Source organism: Rhipicephalus sanguineus, chromosome 2 (genome assembly GCF_013339695.2).
Source record: "Rhipicephalus sanguineus isolate Rsan-2018 chromosome 2, BIME_Rsan_1.4, whole genome shotgun sequence".
NCBI classification, from domain to species: Eukaryota; Metazoa; Arthropoda; class Arachnida; order Ixodida; family Ixodidae; genus Rhipicephalus; species Rhipicephalus sanguineus.
In genome coordinates this window covers 57,579,846-57,598,952 of record NC_051177.1, presented here as the reverse complement: position 1 = coordinate 57,598,952, position 19,107 = coordinate 57,579,846, and the positions used below count along the sequence as shown (strand labels likewise).

The 19,107-nt window shown below is 43.3% G+C and overlaps 1 protein-coding gene across 2 annotated transcripts; it reads left to right on the top strand.

The window, feature by feature from the left end:
• Nucleotides 1–4,434: 4,434 nt before the first annotated feature.
• Nucleotides 4,435–18,942, top strand: LOC119383017 (uncharacterized). Of its 2 annotated transcripts, XM_037650979.2 has the most exons (6): nucleotides 4,437–4,690; nucleotides 7,583–7,688; nucleotides 9,649–9,734; nucleotides 12,303–12,404; nucleotides 13,793–13,849; nucleotides 17,090–18,942. In XM_037650979.2, exons 1-6 carry the CDS (start codon nucleotides 4,613–4,615, stop codon nucleotides 17,324–17,326), a joined length of 666 nt encoding a protein of 221 aa, XP_037506907.1. In that variant the 5' UTR covers nucleotides 4,437–4,612; the 3' UTR covers nucleotides 17,327–18,942. The 2 variants fall into 2 exon arrangements, with proteins under 2 accessions (XP_049268347.1, XP_037506907.1); XM_049412390.1 differs by lacking the exon at nucleotides 13,793–13,849 and having other exon boundaries at nucleotides 4,435–4,690.
• The last annotated feature ends 165 nt before the right edge of the window (nucleotides 18,943–19,107 follow it).

Sequence of the window (19,107 nt, the reverse complement as noted above, 5' to 3'; positions counted from 1 at the left end):
CCCACGGCTTTAGGAAGTATAGCGTAGTGGGTTCCTCGCAAGCGCACTTAAAATTATGATGATTTATAGCGTAGTGGCTTCCTCGCACGTGCACTTCGCCCCTAAAATTATGATGATTTATAGCGTAGTGGGTTCCTCGCAAGTGCACTTCATAGAACTAGGCGGTCACGTACCACGAAAGACATGCATGTACAGACCCACGGCTTTAGGAGCTTCGCCCCTAAAAAGATAAACAAAATAAACTTCCTTGGATTAACCGTGATACCTTGCACCTATCACGACATGTAAGCAGGTTGCGTAAAACTAAACAATCTAATCCCGAGGCTCGCGTCTCCTTTGAAAAAGCTAAGGATGAACTTCGCACTATTACTAAAAATGCTGAGGATTTCTGTTTTTCAGTGCAACTTCCTCAACTACTAAGATCAAATCCTCGAAAGTTCTGGACGTCAGTATCGCCTAGTACGACTGGTAGTACCTGTTTTAAGATTAACGACGCTATAACCAACGACCCTGTTGTCATTTCGAATGCTTTCAACTCATACTTCCAATCTGTTTTCACCCTCGATAGCCATGCACTTCATGAGTTTAGGTATGTTGCTCAGACTAATAAACTAGAAAATATCGCAATAAGTTGTGATAGTGTCTTAAAGGGGTCATGAACCACTTTTCCAAGTAATGATCTAATGACCTCAGTATCGGAGTTTACTGCCTCCCGAATCGATTGCCGTAAAAATTTCTCGAATCCGTCAAGAATGAGCGGAGTTATGGGGGTTTGGCGCACGCTCCCAGCGCTTTCTCTCTTTTCTCGTGCCGACGAGCGCACTGGAAGCTACATAGGGAGGGATGGCACGGGGGAAAGAAGTTACGTCAGCGCGCGTCATGAAACGCGATCGCTCTCCCGCTGTGATTCGTGTGCCTGAGTGCGGCTACCATGTACTGAGGAGTGCGGCGCCGGCAAGTGGCGGCACCCCGTGGCAAGAAGCGCACCTGATCCCAACGCCGCTCTCGATTTACGTCGGCTATCGGCCAATAAGCATGCTATGTCTCTTGCGACGTAAACTGGCAGATCCGCGACGTCAACGTGCAGACGTCCCGCCCACCGACGAGAGTGAGAACCGGCCTCTGTTTGAAAAGAGGGTGCCTGGGGAAACGGCAACTTCGCGCTCCGCTTGTGGCCTTTACGCGGCGCGCACGACTGTAATATTTGGCAGAGCAGTTCATAGCTGTGTCAGCTTTCCACGGGATGTGTTTTTTCAACAAGCCCAAGGGGTGCTTCATGACCCCTTTAAACCTCATCTTGAAACTTGATACTAAAAAATGCACCGGTTCCGACGGTATTCCTAATTCTTTTCTCTCACGATACTCTTTATGGACAGCACAATACCTTACCTTAATTTTTCAGAAATCCTTGGACTCTGGTGTAGTACCACGCTCATGGAAATCTGCCAAAGTGTTTTCCTTGCATAAATCAGGCGATAAACAACTTCTTTCTAATTACACCAATATCTCTCACACCTTATTCTTGCAAGATGTTAGAACACATCATTCACAAACATATAATCGAATTCCTTGACTCTAATAATATCCTATCATCAGCTCAACATGGTTTCCGTCGCGGATATAGTACTGTAGTCGATTTCATGCATGACGTTGCTTATAACTTAGACCTAGGTAACCAAATAGATGCCATTTTCATTGATTTCTCCAAAGCGTTTGATTCCGTCATTCATTCTAAGTTATTGTTAAAACTAAACGTCATTCTCGATAACCTCCGTATTATTTCTTGGATAGCTAGTTTTCTTCATTCGCGCTCACAGTTCGTTTCTTTCAGCTCGACAGATTCATCTCCCATTGACATCACCTCCGGTGTTCCTCGGGGATCCGTTCTAGGCCCTTTCCTTTATTATTTTTACTTTTCATTAATGATTTGCCTCACTGCATCTCATCTAAAATAAGACTCTACGCAGATGATTGCGTCCTCTATGAAACTATCAATTCCATTGACGATCATTACCGTCTCGCGCAATCACTCACGTCTTTTAGCAACTGTAGTGACACCAAATGAGCGTTAACTGCTCTAAAACAGACGTAATGTCTTTTACCAATCGGCGTAACCCCTTCTCTTTTAACTATTCTCTAGGTGGCACCCAGCTCAATAGTTTCAGAGTACAAATATTTAGGAGTAATTCTAACCGAACACCTTTCATGGATTAACCACATAATTGATCATGTATGCTGTAAAGCGCTAAAAAAATTAGGTTATTTGAGCCGCACCTTACCTAACGCCCCTCGAGAAACTAAACTGCTTTTATATAAATCCATCATTCGCCCTGTTCTCGAATACGCATCCGTAGTCTGGTTTCCTTATAAACACTGTGAAATAAGCTTAATTGCTAGATAACATTCAGTGAAAATATATCCGTTTCATTTTTAATAACTGTAGCCGCAACTTCTCCCCGACCACATGCAGCCCTTCAATCATTAAACATTCCATCACAACTCTCGCGATACAAAACGAAGCTTTAAAATTTTTATACGGAATTATTAACTCCTCCTCCGGCCTTTGTGACGGTAACATCATCACATTCACTGATTAAAGTTGTACCCGCAGTTCCCACGCTTTGAACGTGACACCTTTCTTTGCTCGTACTAATACCTTTAAATACAGTTTTTTTCCCGCGTGCAATAGAACTGTGGAATTCCCTGCCTGGTAACATTCGCTCCTTACCACTAAAAGACTTCATAGTTGCAGTCGATGAACTTCTTACTAACGTGTAATCAACTTCATTTTCATTTTTGCTTTGTTACGTGTGTGCTTGCTTTACAATTTGTATTATTTGTTTGTATTATTTGTTTGTATTTTTTTCTGTTGCCTAGTATTATATAACGCCCCATTCCTGCTATAGCCTTGAATAGGGCTGCTGTGTGTAAAAAAAAAATCCTCTGACGTCACCGCTCTTTTGTGCTGCTGTAAACGAAGTTGCGACGCAGGTTGCGCAGGTACAGTTAAATCTCGATCTTACGAAACCCGATTTTACGACGTTCCCGATCTAACGAAGAAATTTCCATACCCCGGAAAATACCCGAATTAACGAACTAATTTGCCCCCCAAACCCGATTTAACGAAGTTTCTTTCTCAAATAACTGAGTGAGAAAAATATGATTTCTTCTTAATTTTGACCGAGGCGGGTTTTTCTTTGAGCGTGCGCTCTAACGCTATCGTGTTAAAAGAGCGTCGGCGCCGTGGTTACGGCCTTAGCATCACTAATTGACGAGGCTGCCGCCGCGCCCATGTTGCACGGAACAACGGACTCGGCAATCGGTATAGCGCTCTTACGTACCGGATGGTGCTAGAGGCGGCGGTGGTTGCTATTCCATGGTTTATGCGACAGATAACTGATCATTTCCTCTCATCTTTCTCTCTCGGCCCGCTCGCACAATCGATGCACTCGTTATCCGCGTCATCGCATACCGATAACTTGTCATAGCGTGACCGTCTACCTGTGCATCGCCCGAACATGGTGTCCCCTATGTCTGGGCCGCCCTCGCGGACTTTTCAGACGAGCAGGCGTAGGTTTTGCCGGCAAAAACAATGTCGTGGTAGCTTTCGGGCGTTGCTACATTAGAATTCTAGATTTGGAAGGACCGAAAAATCCCTTTCTCGATGTTACGAAATAATTCGAGCGTGGTCTGATCACTTCTTTAAATCGAGTGTCAACAGTACACATGTACTAATATTTTCCTACGTATGCAATTACTCGGTGTCATCATAAGTGGGGAATCGTTGCAAGCCATACCGAAATGCGATTTTACGCGCGGAACTATCGCGGCCATATCGCGGCGAATTGAACGAACGAAACCGAAACTAAAATGCGCGTACATGCGAGCGCGCCGGAAAGCACATATTTCGCTCTGAAAAAAAGGTACACGCTCTGAAGCATCTTTTTTTTCTCCCATATAAAGAGAAGGGGTTTATTTCAAACATCTTTCTGTCACACAACGATAATCGCGTGCCTTTCCTTTCCAGCATTATAACAGCATTCTCGACAGAAAAGTGTTGAGCGCAGAGTCTTCAAAAACTGGAAACGCAAGCGCAAGTCAGATTTTGTAGGACAAAAAAGATCGCAACTTTCCTACAATAAACTGAATTGAATTAATAGCGTTCAATGACATTTGTTTGCGCTTCCGTGGAACCCATAGAGTTTCATACGAATTCCATGCGTTGTGTTCCTCCGTAACTTAATTCTTTTAGGACTTCGACAGTAGTCACGGAGGCTACAGAACGCGTCGGCGTGTGGTGTGTTTTGTCTCCTTTCCCCAGGGGGCGCGCTGTTTTACTCGAAATCAAGGGATTTGTACACTTGCATCGCTTGCATGCTTACATCGAGGAGGTGTTTGTTTTGTCTGTCCAATCTAGGAGGCGTTGGTCCAATGGTGTCCTCTCCGTTCACTCTCCCCGTGCTCTCCGCGTTTTCCCAGTTTTCCTTTCGCAGAAGCCGGGGCGTAGCTGTAGCGGCACGTGTACAACAACTAGCATTTTTGGCGCCTGTTTACTGTTCGGATTTATCGTGCAAAGTTGTCGCGAGACCATCAACCGGGCCAAATATTCACCATGGCTTACATGACCCACTGCTGCTGCGGCTGTATGACAGTCAGGACTGGCACCAAAGTGCTGGCCATTCTCACTTTGGTGAGTGGTTGTCGATTCTGCGTTTCATGTTTCGCACTGCGCTTCGTAGAGAGCGTCGTATTTTGCGGAGGCGCCGCCGCCCCCATCTTGTGCCGTACCATGACTAGCGGCGGAGCTGCTCTGTTATCATAATTCTTTTTGCAAAATGAACTTCGGCAAAGTTTCGAAATTACGGCGTGTTGCGTGACGCATCTTTTGCTGTACGTTTATTTACGCGTAAACGCAGTTTGCCTGGCCCCACAAAGCGTAAACTAAAAGGAACTTTATAAAGATTTTCTTTGTTGATACAACTTTAATGAAAACCAACCGACACTTAATTGTACTGTTTTAACTGTACTGTAGTACTTACGATGTAAACGTGAAGAAAGTAAAGCGACGAAAGGACAACTTGCCGCCGGCAGGGACTGAAGCTGCACCTTTCTGATGGGAACGTTATCCGAAGGTTGCAGGTTCGGTCCCTGCCGGCGGCAACTTGTCTTTTGGTCCAGTTTACTTAATCTTCACATTTACATCGCAATTACTACAATACAGTTAAAACGGTACAATTAACGTCTTCCTTGGCTTCAGTATCTGTCGTTTTCATGACGGCGTAAACATGTTTTTTATGGCTGCCGAGTTGAACAACTCTGGGCTTGTCATTCGATATTTCGGCGTTTTCTTCTCTATCGCCCATAGTTTCTTAGTAGTAATATTGTAGTTTAGGCTGAAACTGTTATCACCTTTTCATCGGTATCGCTTTCGGTGCACTTCGTCGTTTCTGTCTCCGGTCAGATTCGCGCGTTCTGAGCATCTTTATGAGCGTTTCGTGCGCGCGTTCGAAGGTCGCCACAAGTGGTTGCGCAATGGCGTGCAACGAAGATTTTGCACCCGTCGAAGCAACACACTCTATCTCTAGCGCAGCGCCTCCTGCGCTGGCTAGCCGAGCCCCATCCGGCTCGTTGCGTCCTTCGTAGTCGCGCCTACCCTTTCTTGTCTGGTAAACCGAGCTTCGGTGAAAGGGCGCGGCAGCGGCACGCGCTCTACGGGCGCTGGCTATGGCGCGTACGCTGTTGCCTCTTCCCCGATATGCCCTGGTCGAGCTCCTCAAATGATGCAACCGCATGGCTTCGAAAAATGTGTACTGCGCTGCTGAGCTTAAATGTTACCTACTTTGTCGAGGCCGTTATTTCAAGCCCATAACCATATATGCACACTGTCGTGGTCAACGCGTTCGCAATTGGCAGATGCGCACGTTTTCTGTCAAAAAGCGTTTCAATACGCTTTCTTTCCGAGAAACATGATGCACTTGGGGTATTATAGAATTTGTTTCTCTGGGCCATTTCTTTTTTCAGCGCCGCATTAGCATAATTGTTGGCCGCTGCTACAACTTTGTGTGCGTGATAAAAAATAAAACTACATCCGTGCGTACAGAAGCAGGTCCCGAAATTTGTTACCACATTATGGCGTGTGTGCGTGCGAGGGAGAAAAATGGTGACGGTGGCATATATTGCGGGCAACGTCAATTAACCTCACTGTTGTTTATATAGTAGCTCCCTGAACGTCATTGACCTAGCACGCTGAGTTAAAGCACACGGGGGAGGGGGGGGGGGTTCAGGGATTTTAAGAGTTGCGACTTCCAGCCCTAGTGACTAAATTTCAGTGGCAGTATCATGCATAAACTTATGTGAGCTTAGCCTTACGTATGGGGTAAATGGTTCGGGATGCTCAAAACTAGACCAGAGCTTTTTCCAAGCCACCCTGTTTCATCATCTGCAGCCTTGCAACATGAACTCTTCACACCTCCCGTACTGTAATTGAATGGAACTAATAGTAAATAAAACTGTGGCCAATTCACTTTGAGTTTTTTTTTTTTTTTTGCGCGATTTCTTGCTTACTAAGCGCCAAGCGTGGTGTTTTTGGTATCGTGAAAGAGTAGTTTACTAATACGAGAAGCGTTTAGGCTATGTCCCTTTAAATATGTGTATAAGGGAGTCACTTGTGAAGAAAGATAAGTGGTGGTAGCTGAAGTGCAGAACACGCAATCAACTGTGCTGTCAAGCACAATTAACACGCTTTGGCAACATAGATGGAGGACACCTTAAATTGTGCTGTCTGCAGCACATAATCTGTTGTTTAAAACACAGCAGCCACTGCTGCTGGCTAGCTGTAACATTGTTACTGAAAGACTTCAAGATGAATGAGTCTCCCATTGCCATGCCATGCTCATATCACATGAGTCTGCTTAAAGGTGTGATGACACTGCCCTGCTAATTTACATGTCTTAGTTTATCATTGTAACTGAAGACACGAAAGTACTGAGCACTGGTTGTGCATTTCGTTTCGAAATTTCCAAGTGATGCTTCTGGACTACTGAGAAACAACCGCCATTTTGGCATGCACTGTGTGATGTAAAGAAATGGAGAACCACCGCTGTGTTTACTTTTAAACAGTGTGGTACCACACTGGACATATTATTTTGCACACTCTGGTACCAGAGAGCACAGCAAGGTCATTGCCGTTGAATTGTGACTGCAATTCCTTCACCAAGGCGAGGGAGTTTCAGGAAAGTGCACCTGAAAAAGTAAAATTTTGCATGGTAGCCTTGGCATATTTGCAGCTTCCTGATCTTAGGGCGTACAAAAAGCATGGTCTTTGAGATCTGCATCCATTAGCTTAGGGATCTGTTTTCAGAGTGTCAGTTCATTTTGTCGCCACTCGCTGTTGCCACACTGTCATACAGTTCAACTGTGACAGCATTTAAAGTTCAAATTTTCTACTGAAACATATACACTGATATTTTGCCAACTCTCTGGCGCGCATGCAGGTTAACATGCAATGCATAGTTCAAACCTGAAACTGTTGTCATATGGCCTCTCTAATTGCTGAATTGGTTTTTCTGTCTGTCTTTTGCAGATTGGTTGTGCACTTGGTTTGGTGTCCTACTCAGCAGTCTGCGCAAACTTTGACCAAATCTTGGATGTCTACAAGCAATACCCAGAGGCGTATGACACCGTGAGGTGTGAGTGTCAATATGTTAAAGGTTTGCTTTTGAAAATTTTGATGTTGATGTGCTGATATGGGCAGTTTGGCATTAGTGTTTTTTTTTTTGTTTGTCTACATTCCATGGCATTCATTTTATAGATAGCACCATAAAAATTCAAAATTATACATTCAGAAATGCTATGTTTGGTTTGGTATGCCATGCAAATTCAAGCCACAGTTCGTTTGATCCTGTTGTTCAAACCAGCAGAGCTAGCTGTAAATATTACTTCCATCATTATATAAATTAGAGGTTGGAACAGAACAATGGATTGAGTGACATTGTATTTTGTCAAGGCCAAACCATAACCAATAATCTTTAGACCAGTGGTTCTTAGCCATGGATGTTTCAGGGACCCCCTTGGGTATCGGTGGAAGTGATGAGGTACCCCTTGCGGTGAGAGAAAAGGGGGGGGGGGACAGAAGTCAACTCAACATGCAGCGTGAAATAGGTGCCTGTTATTTCTCCCTGGCAAAAGATGGTCAAAGTAAAGTGCCATGCCAATTCGATCTCAAAAATTTGTCAACAAGTTGTGCAGTCTGGAGCCGCATTCATCCTGTTTCTACGTTTGCTTTTCAAATACGCAAGCCTAGAAAAAATATTGCTCGTGTGCATGTGTTGTAGAAAACTGCAACAAAAGCTTTAGAGCCATCTCATGGAGAAAGGGAAAGATAATTCAGCTCTGCCGCAGTGCAAAGGTATTATGCGGTGATGCATACCAAAAATCAGAAGGGGCCGCTGTCACGGGACAGTGTGCCTCCAAAAACTCGTTTTTTCTTTAGTTCTTTATTTCGAGGATGTGTTTCAGGGGCCTCCAAAGATGGCTTCGCGGACCCCCATTTGAGAACCACTGCTTTAGACAATACAGAGCCTGTCACTTGCCGATGTCTATTTGTGGATAAGACATCTGTCAGAGTGCTGTCCTTTTACCGACAAATCACCTTAATTGCCATGACGATTCCAAGCAGTATTCCTCATTCAGTATTCATCGGTATTCCTGCACAGTCTGGCTATTCTTTCTTTGCAGCTTAGCTGTTGAAAGCATGATCACTTTCAGAAAGTTACGGGCACATGCATGAGAAGTACACTTTGCAACCAAATGTTGCATGTGTGGCGAATTTCTCCGTACAGATACCAATATGTACACATCATTGCGTTCTTGATTATAAGATGAAACCATGAACAAATGTCATGGCTGATTTTATTTGTGATAATGTCACCATTGCTGTGCTAGCATTAACACTCTTGTCTAGAATATCCCACTTTTCTTTTGTGATTGGCCAAGCATTTACACGAAAAGAGCAAGGTGTGTTGAAAGCGGGGTGCTGTTCAGCTGTATTGGTTTGCCGACCAACTATTGTAGTTCAGCCACTGCATGGAAAACGACGTGATGAATTTTACAATTGGTCACTCGCATGTTTGGCCAACAGGCATTCTGCAATACTGAAAATTTAAGGCAGAAACAGAGACATTAGGGGTTTTCTCATAATATTATGCTTAACTAAGGCATTCAAGACTTTCTACGATAAATGACTGTCTTTTATTTGATTTCTGGCCATAAATGTGTTGGCAGCTACATTTTATATACACATTTCGGGCTGTTTTCTTTCAGTCAGAAGACTATGCAACACAAGAACTCTACTAAATAATTCTTGTTGAAGATGATTACGGGATTTTGCCTCAAGCACACCTGTTCCATTGTGTTTCTTTGTCACATATGATCGGAGTCTTCATGTCATATACATGTCTGCCTCCCTTACTGGCACCAGCAGTGATTTACCAGTTTAAGTGCTTTTATTCTTGCTGCAGTGAATGTAGGTGTGATTGCTGCTTATTGGCAATTTTTTCCCTTGAACAGTGTATGAAGTCTCATGCATAAATAACATTCGAAGTGTCTCGCACTCCTAGATTGTGATCATGCATTGCTATGTCTTTTCAGCAAGCTATGGACTGTTCGTGGCCTATGCAGTCATCAGTGCCATTGGTCTTGTGGCAGCCGGCCTTTGCATCAGGGGAGCATACACTGTGAGTTTGGCTATCTTGTACTTGGAGCTTATCTTCATGGAATGGTAAATAACACCCCTTTTCAATGAGCGTTTATAACGAAAATTGTGTGACGTGACTTTCCGCGTCTAGGTAGCGGCTCTAGAATACGCACGGGATGGAGGATATCCATATGAGATCTTAAAGGGACACTAAAGTGAAACAATGAATCGATTTAGATTGATGAATTTTACTTTGAGAACTCGAATGCTGTTAATTTCACCATCATAGGTTTATTAATAGAGGAGAGAACCGAGACCAAAGTTACATTTTTAAACTTCGCACCAATATCGCCGCACGTGACTTTACGGATTTCAAAGTGTATTCTTCATATTTTGGTGACAGTGGTTCAACAAAATTTCCTAAAACTTGGTATGTTAAGTCTACGGTCCCTTCAGAGGACAACGTACTTCGTTTTTACCAATTTAAGAACTACGTAGGGCCTAGTAACTACAGTCAGTCTGTGACATCATGACGTTTGGTGTGCGAACTTTAAGGTGGCATCACCGCTCGCATTTTCTTTTTGCATGTTTTCTCTCTTACCAAGCGTGGTGATTTCAAAACTGTGAAAGTAATATACAAATGTGACAAAAATATTTTTCTCTTTAGTGTCCCTTTAAAGCCACAACAACTGAATTGCTGAAGAACATTAACTGTCAGGAGAATAAATTTCTAATTCTATGATGGCAAATTTTAGTTGTCTGTCTTTTTTCCTAATTGTCAACATTTTACATTAAAAAGCTTTAATTTCAAAGTTGTAAGTCAAAGTTTTACATTGAAAAGCTGGTATTTTTATGTTCTGTGAATACTTCGAAACCGCAAAAATTGGGTATGCACTAAATTCGGGTAAATGCAGCACTTTTTTTTCTCCAGCGGTACCAGGTAGGCATCGAATAGAGCAGGACACAATGAATTCCATGCGTAGTGCCATATTTGCATTGTGCGTTGCGCCATCTATCACACACGAGACAAAACATGCCCGGGCTGCCATGCCAGCAGATGCTACACAGGGCAAACGCGAAACTCCTGAAACTCAGCCCGTCGGAGCGCATGTTTCGCGTTTTTTCTAGCCTGGACATTTTCGCTGTTTTTATTGGAACATCAAGAATACCTTGCTGCAGGCTGCAGAAGCAACAATGTCAGCTATACGTACGCTGTTACATTTGTTAAAAAACGTTCTCGCTGTAGTACGCGTGAGTCATAATTGCGGTGCAGCTCGCGAAAGAGTGAAGCGATCTTTTGTTGCCGCATATTACAAGTTGTGCACAAAGTTTTGTGAAAACTCATCATTCCAACATGCATCACGTAATAATTAGAGTACGCTTTGCGGGTAGTTTCGCAGAACATATTTTTTGTTTCACGAGCACTTACAATAATGAGTCCTACTCACAAAATCGTGCTATCAGAATCACCTGCAGTATCGTTCATCGATCCCTTTTGGAAGCTATCTGCGCGATTTTAATCCTGTAACAATGATGCTTTAGAAGCGAAAGTGTGCTACTCTTAGTTAAGCCGATATTGAAATAGGCAGAATATAGCTGTCTGTTATTAAGTGTGTGCTGTGTAAGTATGCTAAAAATTTAGCTGCTTGAGTTGCACTACGCCTGCGACGTAAAGGACACTGGCACAAGTACTGTTTACTTACATGCCAATATATGTATTATGTGCAACTGGATGTCTCGTGTGCAAATAAATTTGTGGACATCAAACACTGGAATGAAAGCACGGAATTCTGGCCAGCTGTTGAACACCGTACCATTTACTACCGTTTGAAGATGAAAGCTTGTAATCTTGAAGGCGTGGATACCATCAAAGGCACTAAAGCTTGATACTACATTGAAATTGGCAAAGCATGCTGATTGCTTGTGCTTGAAAGCACTACCTTGCAGTACATTTTTGACAAAGGAAACACTCAAAGGTATTAAGTGCACCCCCACACAAAGCTTGCGTCTGCCTTCAAACCAGCTGCGTGTCACGCAAATTAGGTTCATAAAATGGAATAGGTGGGCATCACACCATAGAATACATGCAGTTACTGTAATTACTTGCGCATTTTCACTCGGCTCCTAGTTTTTCTGCTTGAATTGCAATTATCCACTCGTGGCGAAACTGAAAACACCGCACTGGCAGTATTCCCGTGGAGGGTCGTGATCGTAGACAGCGCTAAGTAATATCCTCCTGTTGCGCTGCTTGCTTTGGCATCCAAAGACAACGCAGTAGTGCATGCAGCGTGAATGGGTACTTTTTCGCTCTTTAAAGCCTCATAACTGTAGCTTGCCTTGTTTACTTAGAGCAACCCACGCGCGCCTTGGCAGTCTAGCCAGCCCGGCGTCGGCGCGCGAGAGTATTCGCTCGGCTCGCCAGCAGCCTGGGTGCGAGACAGACGGGCTCTGGTGTATAAGGTGGGGTTGGTACAAAATTGCGTCATATGATTGAGTACATTGTCTATGGGGATTTTGCCAGGAGCAAGCCAATTTGTCATAAAATATGGGTCGTTACATAACTTGGGACATGTAAGGAAGGTTCTACTGTATTTCTTTATCTGTACAGGACCAACGACACCTGCTGCTTCCCTATTTGGTGTTCGAAGGACTGCTGACTGTTGTACAGGGCGTCGTCATCATCATTGTCATAGTTGCTATTGTTGCCAGTGTGAGTACATATTCCCATGTCAGAGAATCATGTGCTGTCATTTATATGCCCTGCAATTATTTATTCTCCTGTCTATTAATATTTCATACCTGCAACAGTAAACGTGATTGAGTTATTTCACCACACTTAAACCTCTGTACAATAAACTTGGATAAAACAAATGATAGAACTCGAGTCTAAAACATTTGTAGCTGATATCAGCTTGTATCAAATATGTGGAATGTAAATAACGAAGTCATTTATATGTTGTATGTCACTTTGCTGTAACGAGATTCAGTCTTGCGTTATACTTTAGCCTCAAGTCTTTATGCGAAAATTGCTCTTCAGCATAGCGCTGGTCAAGCAGGATATTCTTCCACAGTGGGAAGTATGGCATCAATGACACAATAAGCATTCTCCGGACTGGTGTTGCAGGTAAAGCTCTTGCAAACGTGATTGTATCCCCACAGCTGGACGATGTCATTCCAAAGCATCAAAAAAATTCTTCCACCGTAGATATTGACGTGTCTGGTACTACAGCACACAACATATTTTCAAAGTGATTGTATCATCGGCACTCAGCAACCAAATATACCTTACATAACACAGAACTTATTAAGAGGTCATTTCATTTTCTTAGTGTTCCAAGTCAGTTATGCCTGCAAGCTAATGGACTTGCTGAAAGCAGCCAGGCCACCAGCATCAAGGTGGCCATAGTGATTAGAGACACACTAGCACGCAACACATCATCTTTCCTCGTGATCATATGTTACCGATTGATATATTTCACAACACACTGATGTTTTCATTTTGCTTCTGTTTGATGAATTCGCATCAGCTCACGAACATTTGCTCATGCTTGAATACCTGCTACAAAAGTGATGCCATCATTATTTACAGAAGCAGGAAAACCAGACATGGACACCCAAAAACCAAAAAACTGGAAACTGCTAAGCTAAAATTCCTTGCTTGGCAACCCTTCTTGCTCATTATGAAAAAAAGTCTAACATGAAAAGAAATACCTAAGTGTTATGTTTTGTGTGCCTTAGCTGTGCTGTTACTGAAAGTTGGCATCATACCAGCCGCTATAGCATAGTGGCTAATGTGTCATGCTGCGAAGTTTGAGGACTTGGTACAATCGGCCACAGCGGCTGCACTTGCATTGCGGTGGAATGCGAAAACGCCTGTGTGCTTGTGTTGATGCGTGATAAAGAAGTTCAGGTGGTTGAAATTAATTTGAAGTCGCCCTACTCTGGCATTCCTCATAATCCACAACGTTGTGGTTTTTGGTTAGCTAAATGCCGGAATTTAATTTAATTGACGTTAATGCCGTCACCGGACCTAGACTAATAGTGATGCTGGTTTTGTAATAATGTTTGACCTTTTATTTTTTGTCCATTCTCTTCCAGGGTGTTCTTCAGCTCCTCTTGCTGCTCTGCATACTCATGCTGTCCCTCGCCTTACAGGTATGCCTGGTTTGCTGCTTGTGTAGCTTTCGACCCTGTGGTTATGTAATTTGTCCGGAAAGTGTCCAGCTTGTGCCAACTGTCATGGGAAGCATAGCTGCCTGAGGCCGAAGCACTCATTGAGAAAAGACTCCTTGTACATTAATTGGTGCACTTGTCAAGTGTGCTTAAATCCCATGCTTTAGGCTACATGGGTTCAGTTTAACGCCTGGTTCAAGATAGCTTGTGTCTGAGAATGCACAGCCATTCTTACAGCACTGCATTGCACCTTTCGCCACACGCGTGAGAGAGGTTTCAATCTGTGCATTCACCGGAAAAGGCACTGCAGAACCGCTTAGCAAAAGCACAGATAACACATACAGTATTGAAGCACACTCACATGAATATTTGCTACATGCTATCTTCGCTTCATTATTTTTCTGCTGTTTTATTCTTGCTCTATGAGACAGCACTATTTACGTAACCAAGTGCCATGGTATATAACATCTTGCTGCAATTATACAGTTGTCAAGAATTCAATGGAAACCTGTCTGGTTAGGAAAGAACATGGTGAAAAGAGTGTAGACGAACATTCACCAAAAAGTAAAAATTAGAGCTGTGTGAATAGCAAAATTCTGGGTGCGAAGCGAATTCGAATATTGAAGTGTGAGTGCGAATCGAATATTTTTCTAATACTTCGAAGCGAAATTGCATAGTTGTCTTATCAAGAATTGAGGCAATGTAGAGGCCGAATTGTATTTATGTACATGATTTGGTGCAACCAAATTGTTGCCAACAACACTTTAGACATATAATAGGCAAAGATGCCATTTCCTCAGCTGCTCCTCCTCTTTCAACTTCTGTGCAAGCCCAACTGATGTGGCGGACAAGGTTGTGCTTTCTTCAAGTCTGGAGTTCCAAATCTGCTTCGTAGACGTCGATATATAAGAACATCTGAAATTTTGGATGCTAAAGCTTTGGCGTCCGATATTTAGAACTTCCTGCCCAAATTTCAGGCCCAAAACAGCATTAATTGAGCCCCCAACTCTGGCACATCTTTCATCTCCATGTTGGAACCAGCGTTTTCTTGAGTTACATTTGCGACCGTAGCGGAGCTTGAAAGGCAGCTTTGCCGCAATACGGGGGTGGGATGAGGTGAAGCATATTGAAAATCTAGGGACCACTTTCAATCTGACATTGTCTTGGCAAAGTTCGACTGTAGCGGAGCTTGAAAGGCAGCTTTGCCGCGATACCGGGGTGTGATGAGGTGAAGCATATTGAATATCTAGGGACCACTTCCAATTGAACGTTGACTGTGTCTTGGCAAAGTTCGACCATAACGGAACTTGAAAGGCAGCTTTGCCGCAATACGAGGGTGTAATGAGGTGAAGCGTATTGAAAATCTGAAGAGGTCACTTTCAATCGGACGTTGACTGTATTGTTTTTGGGAAGTTCAAATAGTTCAAATAGTAAAATTCCAGTGCGAATCGAATCGAATAGCAAACACTATTCGAAAAATATTCGAAATTTTGAATATTCGCACACCCCTAGTAAAAATGAAATGAGCTAAAAACAGTGTTTCAGAACCCGTTAGTATTCCTTAATCACCATTGCAATGATTGTGACTAAGAAACTTCACGGGTTACGAAAAGTCATAGTTAGATTGTTTCATTTGTTATATCTTGAGGAGTGTTCGTTTTCGTTTCACAATTATGCAGTAGGTGCATGTGTAATTTGTGCTCCTAATATCAAAGAGAATGGGATCATAAAGTCTATTTTTACGAATGCTGAAAAAGCACCATTTCTGTCCTATTGGTTGCACTATTTTAGGTGCTTCTGCTTTAGTGGTAAGTGGAGCATAGTAGATAAAATCTCAGCGATATGAACCCAGCTGATGCAAATTGCAGTCTGATATGAATTCGTTGAATTCCCTGGCCAAATTCCATTGTGTCCAGTGGGCCAAAATGCAGATGTTTCGAACACCTTTCCGTGTCACGACTGGTGGCAGGAACTTTGGTACTGAAACCATCGAGTGACAACCGAGAGCAGCGTGCTCCGGAAGTTTCGGAAGTACGCGCACAGCCTGCGCCCACACAGTCAGGACTGTGGTTATTAGATGCGAAGCGTCTTGTGGCGGAGTTCAATCCGGTGGTTGTGTGTGGCATGACCACCCTTACTGTGCATGCGCAAATCCTCTACACATACCTCCACTCCACCTCTGAAACGCGGGCTCGACATGCCGAAACGCTGCTTCGCATTGCCTCATGGTCCCCTTTAGCGGGAGATGGTGTAATTTTTTGTTTGCCACGAACACTATGGACGAAACCGTGGTCGCTATCGACGTGATCATGCATGGCGATGACAAAACTCCGGAAATACATGCGCTTCCAACGCTCAGAGTTAGAGCGATGCTGCTTGCCGCAACCATGGCGGACAAAACTGCAGAAGATGCGACCATAGATATCAACAATTTAGTTCTGAAGACACATGCATGGCCCGCGCACATGGATTGAAAAGCAGAACTACCTTTTGTCGCAACTGCAGCGCATGAAACTGCTTTCGACGAGATCATGTATGATGACGACAAAACTGACGGAAGTGCACATGCATCCAACCCTCACCAAGTGAAAGTGATACTGCTTTCTGCAGCCGCTGCGGTCAAAACCGTGGCAGATGCGATCATAGATGGCAACGACGTAGTTTTGAAGGCATGTAGGCAGCCAGCGCACACAGATTGAAAATGGAGCTACTGTTTTCCGCAGCTGCTGCGCACGAAGCCACGTTCGGTATTGACGGGATCGATCATTGATAGTGACTACGCAGCTCCAAAGGTACGCAGCTAATGTACCAGTAGGTTTGAAGGTAAAGTCGTAAAAAGGCATGAAGCATTTCGGCGTTCCTGTCGGTCGCTTATGACTATGGTGAAGCGGACTTTGGCACTTTGTTTGTAGTTGGCCTCAAGCGAAGCTTTGACGTGCGCAATTGTGGCAGCCACCGTCCCTTATTGGTCCGTTCTTGTGCATCCCAGAAAGACACATGCGAGTTTTTTTCTACGGAAATAAATGTTTTGTGCACATATCGTGGTTTCAAAACAGATTTTGCTAGTTTTTGGTGATATGAAATTTCGGGTGGTACTAAAATTTTCACACCCCCTTGAGATTATCAGAAATTCTACAGCACTATATGCTTTGTATTTAAAGATGGCTATGGTTTCTATTACAAAGCTTTTTGCGCCTACATTTTCATTTTCATTTTCTGCAGATCTACTTCCTCATGGTTGTGGTGTCATTCTACAAGCAGTTGGCCTTTATCAGCCAGAACCCAGGACAAGTGGGCATGACCCCAGGTGCCATACTGGTTCCCAGTGGTTATGTTGCACAGCCAGGTTACCCTGCTGCCCCATCACAGTACCCATCACAGTACCCACCGCAGTACCCACCGCAGTACCCACCACAGTACCCACCGCCCGGACAAGATCCTAAGATGAACATGGTGTAAAGGGCAACACTGAACAACGGCAGTGATTACCGGTGTTGTAGTGCCAGCTGCATAGTTAGCTGCTGCCAGACCGCGCAACCGCTTGCAGATATTTATCTGCAGTGCAGAGCTTGTACCTGCTGCACATTTCATGTGCACTCTGGCTCGGTTTTGTTGCCATTTGTTAACCTCTTTAAGAATCTCGTTTTGACCACATCGCAAATTTAAGCAGGGAGTCTTCACTTGCTTCTAGTCGTTTAGAAGCTGTTGATGAAAGTTTGAATGAAAGACACGGCAAAATATGGGTGGGCAAGGATTTCTTCGCAAATCCCAGGGCCAGTTTCAATAATATAACTGTATTGTAAGGCTCAGTTTTCAGCATCTGAAATTTTTGTTTAGGGGATAAGCTTACACCCGGTGAAAAAAAAAATTGTGTGAATGGGGCATACGAACTTGCTCATTACATGTTTAAACTTCTTTAGTGCGCACAAAAGACAAGGACAAGAAAGAGACACCGCGCTCGTGTGTCTTTCTTGTCCTTGTCTTTTGTGCAGGCTAAAAAAGTTTAAATGTAGATACATACCAACTTTCCCAGTTATCAGTCTTATTGCCAATTAGAAATAATTAGAAGCTGGATCCATTCAAATCTCCTGCAGTTGCTGTACCTTTGTTTCTTTCCTGTTACTAAGAGCCGTGCAACAGAGCCTGAATTTCTCACTGTGTAGACTACAAGTGTGGGTTTACCCATGACAATGTAACCATGGAGAAAGTTTACTTTAGCCCCTTAGTTTGAGGAGATTACCTTACTTGCGACTCATTCAGTCATGTGCAGTGTTGCGTTGACTGAAATACGAATATCCACTTTGTTTTTGCATCATTTTCCTGCAGTGTTCATTTGCAGCAGCTGAGCTGCTCATTTTCCCTTCTCCTGACACATTTGACATACCGCTATGTCAAAACATAGCGGAATATATACCTTTCTCACGTTTCATACTATTATTGAACATTGATTACACACAACTTTGCTATGATGTGCTTCCTTGTTTGTTATTTTGAGTGCAGCAGGTGACAACTTGTATGTCATAATTATAGTTACGTGAATCAAGTGTACTTACTTGTACTCTGACTCAGCACTTTTTCGTGCTTGTTCTGCACAGTTTTCTAGTCTTTCAAAGGATTTTTGCATTTCTTCTTTTTTGGTGTCACGAATTTTATAAGCATTGGAATATAATGCTCTATTTACATAATTAACGTGCCTTGCTATGTCCAGCTGACAGCATATTTGTATTGCAGCGTATTGATGCCCTGTTAAATGTTAACTGCCGTGCTTTTTCAGTAGCACTTGCTGCCATGTAAAACTGTTGAAGCATCATACACGTTCTCTATATGAACTTGTATCTTAGTTTGGGTAAAGGAAATAGTTTGTTGCTTTGTTGGTCATTGTTGTCATGAAAGGTGTTCATGTCACTATTTTATTTTTGTTTTGAATTTTGCTCTCTGCAACCTTTAAGGTTCTTGTTTCGTACTTTTATTTTTTTCAGTGGTGCAAACACCACAAACAGTTTTTGTTAAGCACAGAGTGTGCTTTGTTTGCATTTATTTGATACATTTAATAAAAAGGAAGAATGTTTCCAGAATTTCTTTTGTCTTCTCTTTGAAGAAAAGTTATTTGCCTTGCTCACATTTTTTTTTCATCCGCTGTTAAGCATGTTGTTCTTTGGGATCGTCCAACGCGGGGGGGGGGGGGGGGGGATGCTACTATGCAACTTTGCACACCCTAATTAACCCTGCGCACACCTGTG

Bases quoted from the DNA above. Each gene is read 5' to 3' on its own strand.
- LOC119383017 (XM_037650979.2), top strand. From the start codon at position 4,613: ATGGCTTACATGACCCACTGCTGCTGCGGCTGTATGACAGTCAGGACT. The intron at 4,691-7,582 runs GTGAGTGGTTGT...TGTCTTTTGCAG, and splicing joins TGCTGGCCATTCTCACTTTG to ATTGGTTGTGCACTTGGTTT. The intron at 9,735-12,302 runs GTGAGTTTGGCT...TTATCTGTACAG, and splicing joins GCATCAGGGGAGCATACACT to GACCAACGACACCTGCTGCT.